Consider the following 19,055-nt stretch of genomic DNA (forward strand, 5'->3'; position numbering starts at 1 on the left):
TAACCGTGTACTAAATACTGGCACCTACTGAGCGCCGGGCTACAATCACAAGCCGCCTCACCGCACCGGCGGCACGGAATATTTATGATGGGGACACAGAGGTGTCAGGACTCGAATTCAGGTACCAGAGGAATCCGACGGGCGAGAATAGACGCCCAGGGAGACCGCGAGTGGCCCTGGGCGATGCGTGTCGGCGCCCTCCGCGCAGGCGCACTCCCAGACCAACGCGGTCGCAACCTCCCGCTCCAGTCCTAGGAGTGAGGCTCAGAGCGGCTCGAACCTCTCAGCCTCCGTCCCACGAGGGGTGGGACGAGCTGAGAAACGACCGGAGGCGAGAGCACCACTCTGTGGGAGTTGTAGTTCGGCGCCCAGCCAGCTAGGCGCAATCTCGGCCAGCAGCGGGCGTGGCCTTCGTCCTGCCATTCCTCCGAGGAGTGCGGAACGAGAGGACTCCTGGGTGGAAAACAAGGCGGAGCCAAGACTCAGAGCCCTCAGCCTCAGCCACTCAGGAGGGGGCGTGCGAGCGGAAGACGCTCAGAGGGTGCGCAGCCCTCTGGGAGCTGTAGTTCCGCGTCGGCGCGCAGGCGCAGTGCGCTCCGTGGCAGCCTCAGCCTTTGTCCTACAGTCCGGCGGTAAGTGAGGCTTGGGTTGGCCCGGGTACGGGAGGCCGGGCGGAGCGCGCGTCCAGGGTCTTCCTTGGGACTCCGGCCACGGTGTGTACGTAGCCGCGCGCGCCTGTGTCGCATCCCTTTTACTGCTTCGGCCTAGTTCGGGTTGCTGTGGGCGGTGTGGCCTGGGCCGAGTGGGCGGGGCCCGATTCCAGAGGGCTGACAGTGTCCGAGGGGAGGAGTTGGGGCGGGGATTGGGTCACGGCTTTGGTGGAAGGGATTGAGGGTTTTGGCTTCCGGAGCGTAGTCATAGAGATTAGCTGGCCTGACTCCTCAGAGCCTGGAGCCAGCCTGACCTGCATTCCTCCCCGCACTGGGCGAGACCTCCGACGTTTGGAGGTGGGGAAGGACGAAGCCCCACCAGTCAGCTCTGGAACCTCGCTTTCTTGAGGGGCTTCTGTCCGTAAAGGATAAAGGTAGTTCAGTTCAGTCGCTTAGTCGTGTCCGACTCTTTGCGACCCCATGAATCGCAGCACGCCAGGCCTCCCTGTCCATCACCAACTCCCGGAGTTCACTCAGACTCAGGTCCATCGAGTCAGTGATGCCATCCAGCCATCTCAACTTCTGTCGTCTCCTCCTCCTGCCCCCAATCCCTCCCAGCATCAGTCTTTTCCAGTGAGTCAACTCTAAGCATGAGGTGGCCGAAGTACTGGACTTTCAGCTTTAGCATCATTCCTTCCAAAGAAATCCTAGGGTTGATCTCCTTCAGAATGGACTGGTTGGATCTCCTTGCAGGCCAAGGGACTCTCAAGAGTCTTCTCCAACACCACAGTTCAAAAGCAGCAATTATTCAGCACTCAGCCTTCTTCACAGTCCAACACTCACGTCCATACATGACCACTGGAAAAGCCATAGCCTTGACTACACTGACCTGTGTTGGCAAAGTAATGTCTCTGCTTTTCAATATGCTATCTAGGTTGGTCATAACTTTCCTTCCAAGGAGAAAGCGTCTTTTAATTTCATGGCTGCAGTCACCATCTGCAGTGATTTTGGAGCCCCCCAAAATAAAGTCTGACACTGTTTCCTCTGTTTCCCCATCTAGTTCCCATGAAGTGACGGGACCAGATCTTCGTTTTCTGAATGTTGAGTTTTAAGCCAACTTTTTCACTCTCCTCTTTCGCCGTCATCAAGAGGCATTTTAGTTCCTCTTCACTTTCTGCCATAAGGGTGGTGTCATCTGCATATCTGAGGTTATTGATGTTTCTCCTGGCAATCTTGATTCCAGCTTGTGCTTCTTCCAGCCCAGCGTTTCTCATGATGTACTCTGCATATAAGTGAAATAAGCAGGGTGACAATATACAGCCTTGACGTACTCCTTTTCCTATTTGGAACCAGTCTGTCGTTCCATGTCCAGTTCTAACTGTTGCTTCCTGACCTGCATATAGGTTTCTCAAGAGGCAGGTCAGGGGGTCTGGTATTCCCATCTCTTTCAGAATTTTCCACAGTTTCTTGTGATCCACACAGTCAAAGGCTTTGGCATAGTCAATAAAGCAGAAATAGATGTTTTTCTGGAACTCTCTTGCTTTTTCCATGATCCAGCGGATGTTGGCAATTTGATCTCTGGTTCCTCTGCCTTTTCTAAAACCAGCTTGAACATCTGGAAGTTCACAGTTCACGTATTGCTGAAGCCTGGCTTGGAGAATTTTGAGCATTACTTTACTAGCGTGTGAGATGAGTGCAATTGTGTGGTACTTTGAGCATTCTTTGGCATTGCCTTTCTTTCGGATTGGAATGAAAACTGACCTTTTCCAGTCCTGTGGCCACTGCTGAGTTTTCCAAATTTGCTGGCATATTGAGTGCAGCCCTTTTGCAGCATCATCTTTCAGGATTTGAAATAGCTCAACTGGAATTCCATCACCTCCACTAGCTTTGTTCGTAGTGATGCTTTCTAAGGCCCACTTGACTTCACATTCCAGGATGTCTGGCTCTAGGTGAGTGATCACACCATCGTGATTATCTGGGTTGTGAAGATCTTTTTTGTACAATTCTTCTGTGTATTCTTGCCACCTCTTCTTAATATCTTCTGCTTCTGCTAGGTCCATACCATTTCTGTCCTTTACCGAACCCATTTTTGCATGAAATATTCCGTTGGTATCTCTAATTTTCTTGAAAAGATCTCTAATCTTTTCCATTCTGTTGTTTTCCTCTATTTCTTTGCATAAAGAATAAAGGTAAAGGAGACCCAAAGCAACGAATTTTGATCTTAACCACACGGGACCCAGGAAACAGACAAATTAAAATCTTATTGAGCATCAGCTGCATTCCGGGCACCATCCAGGTTCCTTCATTATTTCAACAAACAAGTGTTTACATGTCCTGGGTGCCAGGCCCTGTCCTATATCCCCAACATTGTCTCCGCCCTGGATGCCACAGGAGAGTCAGGGAGAGGATGATAAGCCCATAAAATATCACTGAATATGATAACTCCCATCCAGGGAAACTACAATGAAAACAACTGGGCAGAGTGGCTGGGGCAGAATCGGGTGCATAGGCAAGGTCATTAAGGGACAGTCCAGAAATAAGGGAAACACATCCTGCCTTTGGCCTGAGTTTCATTTGGCAATCAGCTAGGGATGAGCTTGTAAATCACTGCGAATAAGGCTGTGCATGTAGCAGATGCTAAATAGATGCTCACTGAAGCCATTAGCTTTCCCCCAACAGCAGTCCCCTTCCTCTGTGTTCTGCTGCTTGCTGGGCTCTGTCTTCAGCTCTTTTCACATTTTGTTTATTTACTTATTTATTTAGCCACACTGCATGGCTCACAGAATCTCAGTTCCCCAACCATGAATTAAACTCCAGGCCACGGCAGTGAAAGCCCAGAATCCTAACCACTAGCCCACCAGGGAACCCTGCCTTTTTACATTTTAATTCTCGTAAGCTCCGTCCTGGGTCACCATCCTCATTTTATAAGAGAAAAACCTTTTGTAGAAACAGGCATGCCAAAGAGTGCCAGAGACCCCAGTACTGCCTGGGGTCTCTGCCTTCTGCACAGTAACAGAGTTACCACCCTGGGCATCATCCATGCGACCTAGGCTGCGCCCATTGCCCCTCTGGCCGTCAGTCTCCCTGTCTGGAATGAGGTCTTCCTTCAGCAGCGCCTGGAATAGCATCAGGCTCACAGCAGGAGCTCAAGAAATGCCACGCTGAGGTGGCAATCCTATTGCATCCCACCTGGGCACAGAGTTCCTTCTACGTGCACACAGCCCTTCCAGGGCCTGGGTCACTTGTCACTTGCCCAGTCTCTCATATCCCCTTTCCCTCCAGAACTGCCTACAGAGGAGCTGACTGTTCCTGCGAGAGGCCCGAGGAGGAGGGAATGACCGCTGGGCTCCTCACTGCCGGGGACCCGGTGAGTACAGTGCCACCTCCCACCCGGCCCGCAGGCTCCACCCGTCGTCCCCACCAGGCTCGTTCTGCGCTCAGGGCCTCTGCCCTCACCCTGTCCCCAGCCCGGCCTGTGCTTTCATCAGCTCCACGTCCCTCCACATCTTAGCTTGCCACTCCAAGAAGACCAGCTGGGTCCCACTGCCCCACCCCTGCCCTGTGCCACCCTGGCAGACATCGCTTATCCATCCCACTGACGGTCCTGGAACTTTCTCAACACAGGGCTCAGAGTCTGTTCTCCCAGCTCACACTCCCTCCAGTCACTTGGCCAACATGTACTGAGCACTGCTCGTGAGCAGGCACTGTTCCAGGTACTGCAGGTGCGGAAACAGACAAGAAATCTGCACCCTGCGGCTCACAGAGCTCGTGAGGAATGTAAATGTACCATGTGTTGGGCAGAGAAATAAGGCCCCAAAGAGGGTGGGCTTGGGCGTCAGAAGGCCTCCGTGAGGCGTGGCCCCTAGGCAGAGACCTGCAGGAAGGGAGAGGGTGGGGTCAAGCCCACAGGCAGAATGCTGAAGGTGGAGGGGACAGCAGGAGCAGAGGCCTGGGGGTGGGACCACACTGGGCACTTAATGTGAAGGCCAGGCACACATGTGGCAGGAAGATGGAGAGCCAGGTCTCCTAGGCCAGCTGCAGGGGCCCGAGGCCTTAGGAAGCAGTTCTGGCTATTTTTACCGTGTGCAAAGGACTGACACACAGTAGGCACACGGAGAATGGGTGAAGACTGAGTGTTCTGACCCTGGTCAGTGCTGGACATGTTTCACCGGGCTCGACCTCTACATCAGTCCCACGAGGCGGGATGAGGAGGGACCAAGGCGCTGGGGCAAGTGACGCAGCTGGGAGTGGTTGAGCTAGGCCTGAGCATTGAGCCCTGAGGCCCCAGGGCCCCGCGCACGTCCTGCTCCTTCGTGCCTCTTCCTCCAGGTCCCTCTGCTGCTGCTGCTGCAGCATCCCTCCCACTTTCCCCAGAACACCGAGCCCTTCTGGAGTTTGCATTTTTGCTCCCTCCCCAACCCAGCAGCTAGCACACAGCAGCAGGAGGCAGAGAGAGAGAGAGAGTGTGTGTGTGTCTTGTCTCCACAGCCTCTGCAGTGTCCAGACCTGTGCTCAGCAGGACTCTGCAGATAACTGAGCAAGATCTAATGAGTCTGGAAAGTGTGGAGCAAGCAGGAAGGGTTGATGAGAGAAAAGAAAACCACCCCGCCCTGCCCTCAGCATAATTTGAAGCTGGGTCTGCAGGTAAAGCAACCACTATGTGCCGAGTCCTGGGCACACTTCCTGTGACTTCCCTCATTCCTCCCAGTAGCCTTCTCAGGGAGCTTCCAGCAAATTGCAGATGAAGCCAGAGGGGCGGAGTGTAGTGCAGAGACACCTGGGGCTGGGGTTGGAATCTCCACCAAGTGGATGCGCCGCCAGTCTTCACATCACCACCCCACCCTCGCCCCACCAGGCCGTGCTGGTGGGAGAATCTCCAGCAGAGGCGGATTCTGCCTGGGAGACCAGGGTCCAGGAGGTGGGTGGCCTTGTGTCCCTGACCACCCCCTCCACATGACCAGGTCCTTAACTCTGCCCTCCACTCTGGCCATCCATAATACTTGCTTCAGTGATGTGAAAATCTTTTTGTGGAGGATGTGACTGCCCAAACCTCGTGCGCCTTGTAAAAAAAAAAGCATAAATTCCCCACCTGATCACGGAAGAAACTGGCCTTATTCTCTATTTGTGAGTCTGTCGTTGTTTTGTTTGTTCACTTGTTTATTTTTAGGTTCCATATGTGAGAGAATGATCAGTATTTATCTTTTTCTGGCTTATTTCACTAAACATAATACCCTTCAGGTCCATCCATGTTGTGGCAAATGGCACAATTTCATTTTTTATGGTTGAGTAGGCATTCCAGTGAGTGTAGGTCTGCATGTGTGTACCAAGTCTTCTTTATTGGCTCATCTGTTGATGGACACTTAGGTTACTTCCTAATCTAATCTTGGCAATTGTAAATAGTGCTACTGTGAACACTGAGGTGCATGTGTCTTTTAGAATTACTGGTTTTTGTTTTCTTCAGATACATACCCAGGAGCAGGATTCCTGGATCATGCAGTACTTCTATTACCACAGTATTTAAAATTGAAGACTAGGAAACAGTCCTCGGGGGTCCTGCCCCTGAATATCCCCACCATTTCATTTTTCTGGCCACTTTCCATTGCTCTTTCTCTCCACAGTTCCTCTTTGTATTCAGGCATTGTTTATGCACTGTGTAGATTTTGTGAGTGTGCAGCCTGGTGCCTGCACATATGGACACCAGTGGATGGTCCACCTGAGGCGTGGGGTTCACAGCCCCTCTGGGGCTCCCTCAGTCGATTCTGCTGTGACATCTCAGGGGTTCTTGTTTGTCCAAGGAGGAACCAGATAGAAGGGTGCAAGTCCCCTGCCTACCCCCCAGGCCCAGAACTCCCATTCCGACCTCTGGAGCCTGCTTTTCTCTCACTTGTCTTTCAGGGAATTGGCTTAGCCCCATGGCCAACAGGCAATTGATGGACCCAGACTTCCTAAGTTCAAATCCTGGCTCAGCTCTCTCTCTGGGTGGTTTTGGGCGACTCCATTGTCGTCCTCCCTGGGTGAACAGAGGCTGGATGTGATCACCCATGGCTGGGGCTATTAAGTGAGCGATCCATGTGCATCTCTCAGCACCGTCTACATGTTTGCTCTGGATTTTTTTTTTAAGGTTCAGAAATTTAAAGTTCTTGATGTGTCAGAACTCTGGTATCTTCCATAGTTGGCTGACTTTTTTTAAGACCACACAAGCCCATAATGACACTCTCCTCGTGAACGTGCCCAGCAGGCTTAGAAGGCGCCCTTGCTCCTCACACCCCCCAGGCTTCCTTCCAAATGCAGCTGTTCTCACTCTATGCGCCTCGCTTTCCGGTGCTAACAGATACGTTTCCAGACAAATAGGAAGCAGAACTCTGTTTTGTTTCACATAAACAGCACTGTGCTGGTGATGTCCCACCCCTGGGATTTTTCCACCTGGAAGGTTACTCCCCAGCTGTGCGTATCAGTGCCCCCCATCTGGTGCATGGCTGCAGGTTTTCCAGAAACGAACTTGGCTGCTCCCACATGACAGGTGTCTAGGCTATTACCAGTTGTCTGTCACGTATAGGCAGTGCAGCAAGGGAGCGAGGTTCTTGGGGGGATGGGGAAATGGAATTGCCAGCATAACTACTATATGTATTTTTAAAAACCTGTCAGTTGTGCAAGTAATCCATGCCTGGGTACTCAGCCACCCTCTTCTCAGAAGGGCCGGACTCACTGTCCTGTTGTTTGCCTTTTACTTACTGATTTCTCAGTTCTTTGCATGTGCTGGCCAGTAATCCTTTTCCTTCCATTTATGTTGCAAATATTCATTCTGCTGTTATGGTCCTTGTGGCTTGTAAACACTGTCATCTAGAAATCATGAATTTTGATTGCTGAATGTATCATTTTCCTGTTGATTCTGTAACAAATCCCAACAAACTTAGTGGCTTAAAATCACACAAATGTATTGTTTTATACTTCTGGAGACCAGAAGTCTGAAATACGTCTCCTTAGGCTGAAATCAAGGTGTCCGCAGGGCTGTGTTGCTTCTGGCAGCTCTAGGAGAGAATCTGCTGCCTTCCCTTTTCCAGCTTCTAGATGCCTCCTACGTTCCTTGGCTCCTGGCCCCCTTCCATCTTCTAAGACAGCTTCAGCCATTTGAGTCTTCCTCACATACCATTACTGTGAGGCTGACTCTTCGGCCTCTTCCTCATTGAAAGACCCTTGTGATTACACTGGGCTCACTAGGATATTCCAGGATAACCTCCTTATTTTAAGGTCAGCAGACTGCTGCTGCTGCTACTGCTGCTAAGTCACTTCAGTCGTGTCTGACTCTGTGCGACCCCATAGACAGCAGCCCACCAGGCTCCCTCATCCCTGGGATTCTCCAGGCAAGAACACAAGAGTGGGTTGCCATTTCCTTCTCCAGTGCATGAAAATGAAAAGTGAAAGTGAAGTCGCTCAGTCGTGTCCGACTCTTAGCGACCCCATGGTCTGCAGCCTACCAGGCTCCTCCGTCGATGGGATTTTCCAGGCAAGAGTACTGGAGTGGGGTGCCATTGCCTTCTCTGAAGGTCAGCAGACTAGCAACCTTAATTCCATCTGCCATCCTAATTCCTCCTTGCTATGTAATCCTGGGATGGTAGAGACACAGTTCTTCCTACCAAACTCATTTTTCTTCTTTCTAACTTCTGTTTTATTTGTGGAGACTTTCCCTGCCAGCCATTTATTAAATTAATGGTCTATACTTTTCCAACTTTTTCCTTTTTTATATTCATCTCTTTAAGATTTCTCGAATTTATTTATGGTATGAGGTAGAGATCTACTGTTTTTCCCCCAAAGGGCTAGTTGCCCCAGTGTTCCCCATTGCTTTGAAATGTTCCCACGACCACACTGACATTCCACTAATGCATGGATCTTCATGTACTTGAATTTCATTTGCACGGTAAACAGATTCTTAATAAAATCTCCCAGATTCAACCCTTGGACTTGCTGCTTACTAGCTTTATACCTTTGGGCAAGATACTTAACGTTCTCCCAGTCTCTGGAAAATGGGCTTCTGGCAGCTTGGACCCTCTTATCTCTTAAAGAGGGCTTTGTTTCATTATGTATACACCATGGACCCCTCAGATGTGATTTTGGCCAAAGGATGAGGCAGAGAAACAGGCTGACAGTTTTCTAGGTGCTCCTTCCCCACCTTCTCCCTGAGGGACACCCACGCAAGCACACTTCCTGTGACCCCAGCATGTCAGGACCATCATCCTCTTCACTGTTACTCCTCATTTTTTCATCTCAAGAGTCTCGCCTCCAGAAGGGCTCCTGGCCCCCCAAGGGAAACCTGACCCAAATCCCCTGATCCTCTCACCTACATGGCCGAGGCCCCTGTTTACCAGCTGCTTGCTCCCGACAGCCACGCTGGGGACTCTGAGGATGCATGTGTGTGATGTTTCAGGACCAAGTGACTTTTGAGGATGTGGTCGTGGACTTCACCCAGGAGGAGTGGGGGCATCTGGAGCCTGCCCAGAGGACCCTGTACCGAGATGTGATGCTGGAGACCTTCGGGCTCCTGGTCTCTGTGGGTGAGGCCACCCCCGTGCCCTGACGATCTGCCCCCAGCACAGGTTCTCATTTTCCTGGGATAAAAGTGGGAGTACATCTAGGCCTTAAATGGAGATATCTGGGCTGTGTCTTAGGCTTCAGGGACCCGATTGTTTTAGTGTAGGTAACATCAGTTATAGTGTTTTGGTTGCAAATTACAGATCCGAGTGAACAATACCAGAAGCAGAAAGTCCTGGGGTAAAAGGGACATATTGGTCCAGTGACTACGGAACCCCAGGACAGACTTGGATCTGCCTTTGGTGCTGTTGGGAACCCCCTCCTCCCCCCATACCTCTTTCAGCCTCCATTCACAGATGGGCCCCTCTGAAGGTAATGAGACAGCTAACAGTGTGCCTCTCCTGGGCTTGAGACCAGCAGGAGAGACAGGGTCTGTGTCCCAGGCACCCATAGAAGGCCCCTAGGTTGTCTTGGTTTGGCAGCCAGGTCCCCCTCCATGCTGGTCATTGTTGCCACGAGGCAAAGGAAGAAGCAGAGCTCTGATTGGCTACCCTGGGGCTAGGGATGGGGTCAGGGGCTGAGTGGGGGGAAGGGGCCTCTAAGGAAGGGCAGAAGCTGTTACAACAACCGTGTCCTCCCAGAACCCCAGACACGTGGTCCTGGAAGACTGAAGGTGTGGGCAGAGGGTTAGGGAGGCTCCTAGGACACAGATGTTCACTGCATGGGTCTCCCTCTGAGCAGAACACTGGCTCCCAAAGCCGGATGTCATCTCCTTGCTGGAGCAGGAGGCAGAGCTGTGGGCAGCGGACAAGGGAGGCCCCCGAGGTGTGTGCCCAGGTGAGATGAAAGCCCTGCAGTCTGGGGGGAGCCTGTTCACCCCCCAGCTTCTCTCTCCATACCCACCCTTGGTTCTTCAGGGCAAATTGACAACTCAGTCTCTCAGGGAACATTCACCAAGCACCTGTTCTGCTGTGAGAAGGGTAACCTCAAATTCAAAGTCTCCAGGGATGAGGACGTGGATATGTTTGGGAGTCTCTGTTCTGCCAACCACATCTTGCTTGACCTTTTCTATATAACTTTTCACTGGAGTGTAACAAATGGGAAAGGTGCCCATGTCATACTTTTAAGCAAGTCTGGTGTCAGGGTGGGGATGTCAGGCACTGAGGTCATGGCTGTACAGAGAGAGTCAGATCCCAGGGCCAGAAGGGAGGAGGGGGAAATGCATTTTTTCTTCCTTCAACACATCCATTGAGCTGTGCTCTGGGCCGGGGGTACTCCAGGCCCAGGACATCTGTTGACAGTTTCCCTGGATGCGTGCTTTCTCCTCAGCATCCTCTCCTGCCCTCATTCTCTGTACTACCCTCAACACCCCATCCACACCCCGTATACCAATGCCCCACCCATGATTATTCTCAGTGTGTCCTTCCCTGATTTGTAAAAATGTACTTTTTAATGGACAAAGCCACCTGTGCCTTGGACCTTTCAAAACTATGAGTTTTATTCTTCTGTCCACTCACCACCCCCACCCCCCCACCCCCAACACACACACACAGGCTTCCTTCAGAACCAGGATTAGGGGACATTTCCATTTCTCTGCTTCTTACAGATTTGGAAACCAGACCCCAAAGCAAGCTATCAACTGAAAAGCAAGGTGTAACTGAAGAAATACCCAACAGTGCCCTGGTAGAAAGGTTCCTACAGGAAAGTCTATGGCACTCTAAGGATGAAGATACTGCAGACCACAGGGAACAGGGCCCTGAGAAGTCAGATAGCTGTGTGGTACAGGCAGCCTGCACACTTGTAAAGACACTGACAGAGGAGCAGCAGCAAGGGGATGGGTGTGGGGAAAACTTGAGTTTGAGGCCAGATCTCCCAACTCAACCAATGACTCCTGAAAGGCAAGGTGCCCCAATGTGGGGAACACATGGACAAAGGGAGGATCCAGACTCAAATGCTCAACAGAAAACCTGTGCAAAAGAGAAGCCCTATGGATGTCAGGAATGTGGAAAGGCTTTTAGTCACAGCTTAGCACTCATTGAACACCACCGAACACACACAGGAGAGAGGCCTTATGAATGTCATGAATGTGGAAAAGGCTTTCGAAACAGCTCGGCACTTACCAAACACCAGCGGATCCACACTGGTGAGAAGCCTTACAAGTGTGCTCAGTGTGGGAGGACCTTCAACCAAATTGCCCCACTGATCCAGCACCAGAGGACTCACACAGGTGAGAAACCCTATGAGTGCAGCGAGTGTGGGAAATCCTTCAGCTTTAGATCGTCCTTCAGCCAACATGAGCGGACGCACACAGGTGAGAAGCCCTACACGTGCAGTCAGTGTGGGAAGGCCTTCCGACAGAGCATCCATCTCACCCAGCACCTGCGAATCCACACTGGGGAGAAGCCATACCAGTGTGGAGAGTGTGGAAAGGCCTTCAGCCACAGTTCATCCCTGACTAAACACCAGCGGATCCACACTGGGGAGAAGCCCTATGAGTGCCAGGCATGTGGAAAAGCCTTCACCCAGATCACACCACTGATTCAGCATCAGAGGATACACACAGGTGAGCGGCCTTATGAGTGCAGTGAGTGCGGGAGGGCTTTCAGCCAGAGCACACTCCTGACTGAGCATCGGAGGATCCACACGGGAGAGAAGCCCTACGGGTGCAATGAGTGTGGGAAAGCCTTCAGTCACAGCTCATCGCTTAGCCAGCATGAGCGGACGCACACAGGCGAGAAACCCTATGCATGCAGCCAGTGTGGGAAGGCCTTCCGGCAGAGCACACACCTCACTCAGCATCAGAGGATCCACACGGGGGAGAAGCCCTACGAGTGCAGGGACTGCGGCAAGGCCTTCAGCCACAGCTCATCCCTGACCAAACACCAGCGGATCCACACTGGGGAGAAGCCCTATGAGTGTGATGAGTGTGGCAAAGCCTTCAGCCAGCTTGCTCCGCTCATTCAGCACCAGCGGATCCACACGGGAGAGAAGCCCTATGAGTGTAATCAGTGTGGCAGAGCCTTCAGCCAGAGCTCTCTCCTCATAGAACACCAGAGGATTCACACCAAGGAAAAACCCTATGGGTGCAACGAATGTGGAAAATCCTTCAGCCACAGCTCATCACTCAGCCAACACGAGAGGACACACACTGGGGAAAAGCCCTACGAGTGCCAGGACTGTGGAAAGTCCTTTAGGCAGCGCACCCACCTCACTCAGCACCAGAGGATCCACACAGGAGAGAAGCCATATGAGTGCAGGGACTGTGGGAAGGCCTTCACACACAGCTCCTCCTTTATCAAGCACCAGAGAACTCATACTGGGTAGACCCACTCTGGTATGTGTGCTGGGACCCAGCAAAGCCTTAAGCCATAGCACATCACTTACTACGTTTGACCCAGTCATACTCCTGATAAACAGTACCCTGTAAACAAGCCTTTGTGCTCAACACACCCTAAGACTCCCACACAGAGTTGACACTTACAGAAATGATTGTGGGAACAGCAAGCTCTGGGTCATCCATCCCAGATAGCCAGTCATCCAGACAGTAGGGAAGTGTGAAGTTAATCACTGTTGAGAACCTTCAGCCATGAGTGCCCACCAATGCTTCACTATAGAACCTACAAAAGGGAGAAATGGAAAAAAATGTAATGGGCATGGGGTGGCTTCTAAGAAGTCACCATATTCTAAACCAGACATTTTCAAAGTGGTGAGAAACTCAGCAAATGCCTTTCATATAAAAGAATCAGATGCAGTCAGAATTTGTCATTATTGCACATGACATTCTTGTGGGTAGGTGCTTATGAAAAGTGCAAGTTGACTTTCATATTTGCTAAAACCAATATGGCAGAATGTTCCAGACATGATAGTGGCATTTTTAAGGAATCATAAATATTCAAATATCCCAGCACAAAATTTTCTGATTTGTGTGTAATTGTTTGAACAAGGTACATGGGCCACCAGCCTCACAAATGTGAATGCCATATGATAATTATCCATGTACTATAAACAGATTTTAAAATAGTTGTATGCATTATGTGGCAATAAGTTAATTTTTATATGTAATGGAACTGAAAGGATTTGTATAGGAAGACTTGAAAGGTAGAGCCCCTTCCACAGAGTCTTGCAGATTCTGAGATGGGTTTTACTGCTTTGTTCTTGCTATACAATTTTCTACCAGACTCAAAGGCATTAGAAATGCAGATGTTGCTGTTTCACAAAAAAGTTTTATCTTTGTTAAGTCATCATCTTGGGGCTTCCCAGATGATTCAGTGTTAAAGAATCCACCTACCAAGCAGGAGATGCTGTTTTGATCCCTGGGTCAGGAAGTTCTCCTGGAGAAGGAAATGGCAACCCACTCCAGTATTCTTGCCTGAGAATCCCATGAAGAGAGGAGCCTGGCGGGCTACAGTGCATGGGGTTGTAAAAGGGTCAAACGTAACTTAGCAACCAAACAACAACAGAGCCACAATCTCATGTGCAAGTGCACGTCCACGTGGGGAGCTTATGTTTTGCAAGATTTATCTCTTGAGAAATGTACAAGTTAACCTTTTTTGAGCTGGTTTTTTTTTTTCATTGACTCTTTATCCTAGTGTTTATTAAGATTTTGTTTTTATAAAATTCAACTAGGAGGGAGTCTGCAGTATTTCACTGAACGCTGAATCCACGAACAGCAGTCGCCCTGACAACCATGATCCTTAGACAGTGACTTGTCACCCTCATCAGAACCCAAGTGTAAATTGCATTGGCTGATTTTGGTAACTAACCATCAGTTAGGGTTATATCAGTCAGTTTGATTTTTCAAATCACAATGCTGGAATATGTTTCCAGTTAACTTGAAATTTCTCCATTGGAGGGGACCATGTTTGCAAATGATCTTCAATACTGTTCTTCAGTATCCTTGTGGAATGCCTCTTCTTTTATGGCATTAATTTGAGCCATTTGAAAACCATTTAAGGGGATTTCCCTGGCAGTCCAGTGGTTAAGAATCCACCTTGCATTGCAGGGGATGCAGGTTTGATCCCTGGTTGGGGAACTAAGATCCCATATGCCTTGGAACAGCTAATCCTGCATGCTGCAACTAAGACCCGACATAACCAAATAAACATTTTTAAAAATTGATTAAAAACCCACTTATGAATCAATACAGAGTGCATAGCAACACTCCCCAATTGAAACAACGTAAGCCAGAGATGTAAATTAAATATATTGTAATAGTCCAATTTAAAAAGCAAGAGGACACAGGTGAAACTAATTTACTATTTTTCCCCTATATATCACAAATGTTGCCACTTTGACATGTTAATATAAAAGGGCACTAATGAGACAATGTGCTTTTCCAGTATACTGTGTCTTTGAGATCCAGTATATTTGACGTCTGCAGTACATTTTAATTTGCTGTGACCATGTTTCAAGTGCTCGTCTGCCACACATAGCCAGCCAGTAGCTGTACTGAACAGGGCAGCTCAAGAGCCTTGATCCTTTGGCCAGGTGTTTTTTTCCTCCCATGTATCCTGTGCTGTTTCCCTGTGCGTCTATCTTTGTGTAGTTTCTTGTCCTCAAGGAAATCAGATGTGCTGGGAAGATCAGAAACAAAGTAGTCAGAATAGAAAGGAGACAAAGTGAAAACTGGCCAGAGATATTAACATCTGTATTATTGTGTATGGTGGATTGGAAATTGGGAGGGGGCTCACATTAGGAGCCTCTGCACTTGTGGTTTGTCAATTTTTTCAGAGATTTGCCCTGATGCCTTGGTGAACACCTGTTTTATGGCATTGCTGTTCTTAGTTTTTTTGGTACTTACGTTGTCCCAGAAGTGGCCAATGAGAGTGCATTCAGGAAAGTTCCTGGCATCCCTGTGACATGCCTCCATCATTTTCTGAAGACTTCCTTTCTTTTCAGAATGTTTACAAGCTCATCTTGTTACTAACCCTGCAATCAGCCATAATTCTCCAGTTCCAAAGAACTGGTTCCGTTTAGAGGGGGACGCTATTCAGGACCAAATCTGAGTGCCAGGTGCGCTTTTTGCTAGAAAATAAAGGCACACATATGAACACACAGATTCATACTAAAAGGTACATGGGTGCATATACATATACAGAAATACCTCCAAATCCAATCTATGATTCCCTCACATTTTTAAGTCCGTTTTCAATAGAATGGGGCTTCCCTGGTGGCTCAGAGGGTAAAGCGTCTGCCTACAATGCGGGAGATCTGGGTTCGATCACTGGGTCGGGAAGATCCCCTGGAGAAGGAAATGGCAACCCACTCCAGTACTCCTGCCTGGAAAATCCCATGGACTGAGAAGCCTGGTAGGCTACAGTCCATGGGGTCGCAAAGAGTCAGGACATGACTGAGCGACTTCACTTTCAATAGAATGCTGATTACCGCCATAAAAGCACTAATTTGCTGAATTCTAAAATACTTCTAAAATAGTTTCAGAGTTGCTTTTCTCAAACCATTATGAAAACAAACCTACTACAAGAAATTTAGGGTGTTTGCTGTTCCCCTACTATTACCCTCCTGCCCAAGACATGGTGAAACAAACCAATGGATGATTTGATTCTACAAAGAGAAAAATATCGCCAAATGTCTCCATTTGTTAATATCAGGGGGAAAGTGAGTTGGCTCAGGCATTAGGAGTCTGTGCTGAGGGTCTTACCTCACATCCAAATGTGAAGGGAAATGAATCACTGAGAACAAATTTGGTTTAAAAAAAAAAAAAAAAACGGGAAGATTAATCTGCCCCAGTCTCCCTTTCAGAAGTCTGCACCAAGGGGAAACCCGCACCTCCACTGCAGAAGCCGCCCCTTTACCCACACTCCCGGGTAGCCTGCTTCCGGCGGGGCTGGGGCACGGGCAGTGATGTTCTCGGAGGGTTGCCTCAAGTTTGTGTGGCCTCTCAGTAGCACAATTCTCAAGAGAGTTTTTTTGTCAGCCAGAGGCTGGAGCTGGAGAGCTAGTAGATATCACTGAGACTTCTACAAACTGTCCTATCTATACACTCAGGTGCTGGTGGGCTGAGAGAGGCCTGGGTTAAGTTATATTTTGAGGCTCGGGTTTCATAGATTTGTCACAAAAGTGAAAGAAGCCATACTCCAAGGTCATTCACGAACTCCTGCCCCCCTTCCAAGGTCTAAAACCTAATTTCATCTTGGCAGTTTTTAATTTTTCCTCCCAAAGAGGCACTCCTCAGTCGTGTGAGCCTCGAATCCAATGAATCTGGACTGATCCCTGACTCAAGATACTTGAGAGACATTTATAGTGATGATGCTCATATATTTTATATATGTACTGAAGACATACATACCAAATATTGAACACAGAAAAATGAGTCATCTATACACTCAAAAGTCAAAAGTAATAGTTCCTATGTTCTGGGAACATGAAATATTTCTTCTTCTTTTTTTTTTAAGTTTTCCATGATTGGGAGAAGTTTTTTCAAAATGGTGGAAAGTAAATTTTATAGAAGCCCAGTACATAATTTTCAAGATAATTAAAAGCAAAAACAAATATAACCAAAATTCCATGACTCCAACAAAACTATTTTAAGTTTTACACTTTCTCTGCTATGATTTGACCACATTCACTGTTTTATAGTTAACAACAAAATAAATATTTATAATTTACTTACTAAGCAGTGCTTAGAAATATATTTTTCCATGTTCCCACACAGTCGTCTTAATTATCATTATGCTTATTATTCCTTTAAATGACCCTACCAAGATTCAAGTCATAGTTCCTCTGTAATTGGGTATTTAACTCCATGTAAATGAACATCCTAGTTATTTTGTTTTTAGTATCCCACATAGGTCCAGGAAGGATTTCAGCCTCAATGTATACAGCTTTCTCCTTCCCCTGCCCCACCCCACCCCCCAACTAATTGTTTAAAAAAAAATTTTATTTTTGGCTGTGCCACACAGTTTGTGGGATTTTCCTTCCCCAGCTGGGGATCAGACTCATGCCCTTTGCATTGGAATTGCAGAGTCTTAATCACTGGACCACAGGGAAGTCACTCCTCACTAACTCTTTAGGAAAAATCATCATGTCTTTACATTTCAAGAAACACAAATGTCAAAGTAAGTCTTAAGCAATTGGGCTGTTTGTGTTCCAAGTATTTGCACTGATTGACACTGATTTACAAAGCTCATCAACTCAGGCAATGATGGGGGGCATGTATTAGTCTGCTTGGGCTGCCATAACAAACAGGTCAGCTGGCTTAAACAACAGAAATTTATTGCTGGAAGCTGGAAGTCCACGTTTTGGAGTTACAGAGTCACAGAAGCTGGAAGTCCAAGATCAAGGTGCCGTCGGGGTTGGCTTCTGCTGAGACCTTTTTCTCCAACTTCCTCTGTGCACACTTGGCAAGAGAGAGTAATCTTTGCTTTTTCTTCCACTTCTTGTGAGGCAACCAGTCCTATGGAAGTAGGCCCCACCTGTATGACCTCATTTAACCTTAATTATCTCCCTAAAGGCCCTATCTCTAAATTATGGGTTAGGGCTTCAACACATGAACTGGGGAGGGGGAGCATGGCAGCACACGACTCAGGCCATAACAGAAGGTAGTTAAGCGTTTCCTTCACATTGGGATTCATTCCCATCTTGCCAGGTTGCCTTTTGTGTGATTTTACGTTCCCCCGTCCCTTTGAACATAGGCACCCTCTGACACAACAGGCTTCCCTGGTGGCTCAGTGGTAAAGAATCTGCCTGCCAATGCAGGAAACACAGGTTCAATCCCTGAGTTGGGAAGAACCCCTGGAGAAGGAAATGGAAACCCACTCCAGTATTCTTGCCTGGGAAATCCCATGGATAAAGGAGCCTGGTGGGCTACAGTCCATGGGGTTTGCAGAGTCAGACATGACTTAGGGACTAAAAAAGCTCTGACCGTCCGTGTGAACCCATTAACACTCAAGCAGCAGCAACAACTACAAGACAGGGATGTGAATGAGGAAATAAATCCTTGATTATGTTAAGCCCCTGTGATTTGGGCATGATTACAACAGAACTGTATTGCTGGAGAAGACTCCTGAGAGTCCCTCGGACAGAAAGATCAAACCAGTCAATCCTAAAGGAAATCAACCCTGAATATTCATTGGAAGGTTGATGTTGAAGCTGAATCTCTAATCCTTTGGCCACCTGATGTGAAGAGCTGACTCACTGGAAAAGACCCTGCTGCTGGGCAAGACTTAGGGCGGGACAAGGGGGTGACAGAGGCTGAGATGGTTGGATGGCATCGTCGGCTCAATGGACATGAGTTTGAGCAAACTCTGGGAGGTAGTGAAGGACAGAGAGGCCTGGCATGCTGGTGTCCATGGGGTTGCAAAGAGTCAGACATGACTTAGCAACTGAACAACAACAGACTTCCTGCCCCAAAACTGACAGAAATAGGCACAGTATCTACAGAAAGCAGTTAAGTTTACCTCAGGCAAAAAAAAAAAAAAAAAAGAACAATGCTACAATCTGCGACTAAAGGCAGAAATCAAAAGATCACCTTACGCAGCCCAAGGAGTTAAGTTCCCCTTCCTCATGCAGACAGAGCTCATCAACCTTTACTTGTGTTTTCGTTTTTTTTTTTAATCACAATCCTCCCCACTCCCTACCAAGTAAAATACACATTTTATATGGCATCCAGTTTTCATATTTAGATATATGGCTGTAAAGTTTCATAAAACAGTATTTGCCTTTATTATATTATGAATTTTGACTTTTTTATTCTATGTCATTACTTTGTAATGTCGGTGGTCACCTGCTGATTTGATTTCACAACTCACTAATGAGCTGAAACACATGGTTTGAAAACACTCCATTACTAGGCTCTGAGTGTTTTTGTGATCTTTATAAGCCACTCCACACCTATAAAGACATGTGAGTTAAACTAAAATA

General features: G+C 48.3%; 1 protein-coding gene across 6 annotated transcripts; it reads left to right on the forward strand.

The window, feature by feature from the left end:
- The first annotated feature begins 255 nt into the window (after window positions 1-255).
- Window positions 256-15,907, forward strand: ZNF135 (zinc finger protein 135). 6 transcript variants are annotated; one of them, XM_025270400.3, is made up of 6 exons: window positions 257-632; window positions 3,933-4,017; window positions 5,139-5,294; window positions 9,073-9,199; window positions 9,918-10,013; window positions 10,783-15,907. In XM_025270400.3, the coding sequence occupies exons 3-6, from the start codon at window positions 5,235-5,237 to the stop codon at window positions 12,498-12,500; spliced, it is 2,001 nt and encodes a 666-aa protein (XP_025126185.2). In that variant the 5' UTR covers window positions 257-632; window positions 3,933-4,017; window positions 5,139-5,234; the 3' UTR covers window positions 12,501-15,907. The 6 variants fall into 6 exon arrangements, with proteins under 6 accessions (XP_044787732.2, XP_044787733.2, XP_025126185.2 ...); XM_044931797.2 differs by lacking the exon at window positions 9,918-10,013 and having other exon boundaries at window positions 256-632; XM_025270401.3 differs by lacking the exon at window positions 5,139-5,294 and having other exon boundaries at window positions 258-632.
- The last annotated feature ends 3,148 nt before the right edge of the window (window positions 15,908-19,055 follow it).

The sequence above is a fragment of the Bubalus bubalis genome, chromosome 18 (assembly GCF_019923935.1).
Source record: "Bubalus bubalis isolate 160015118507 breed Murrah chromosome 18, NDDB_SH_1, whole genome shotgun sequence".
In the NCBI taxonomy this organism is placed as follows: Eukaryota; Metazoa; Chordata; class Mammalia; order Artiodactyla; family Bovidae; genus Bubalus; species Bubalus bubalis.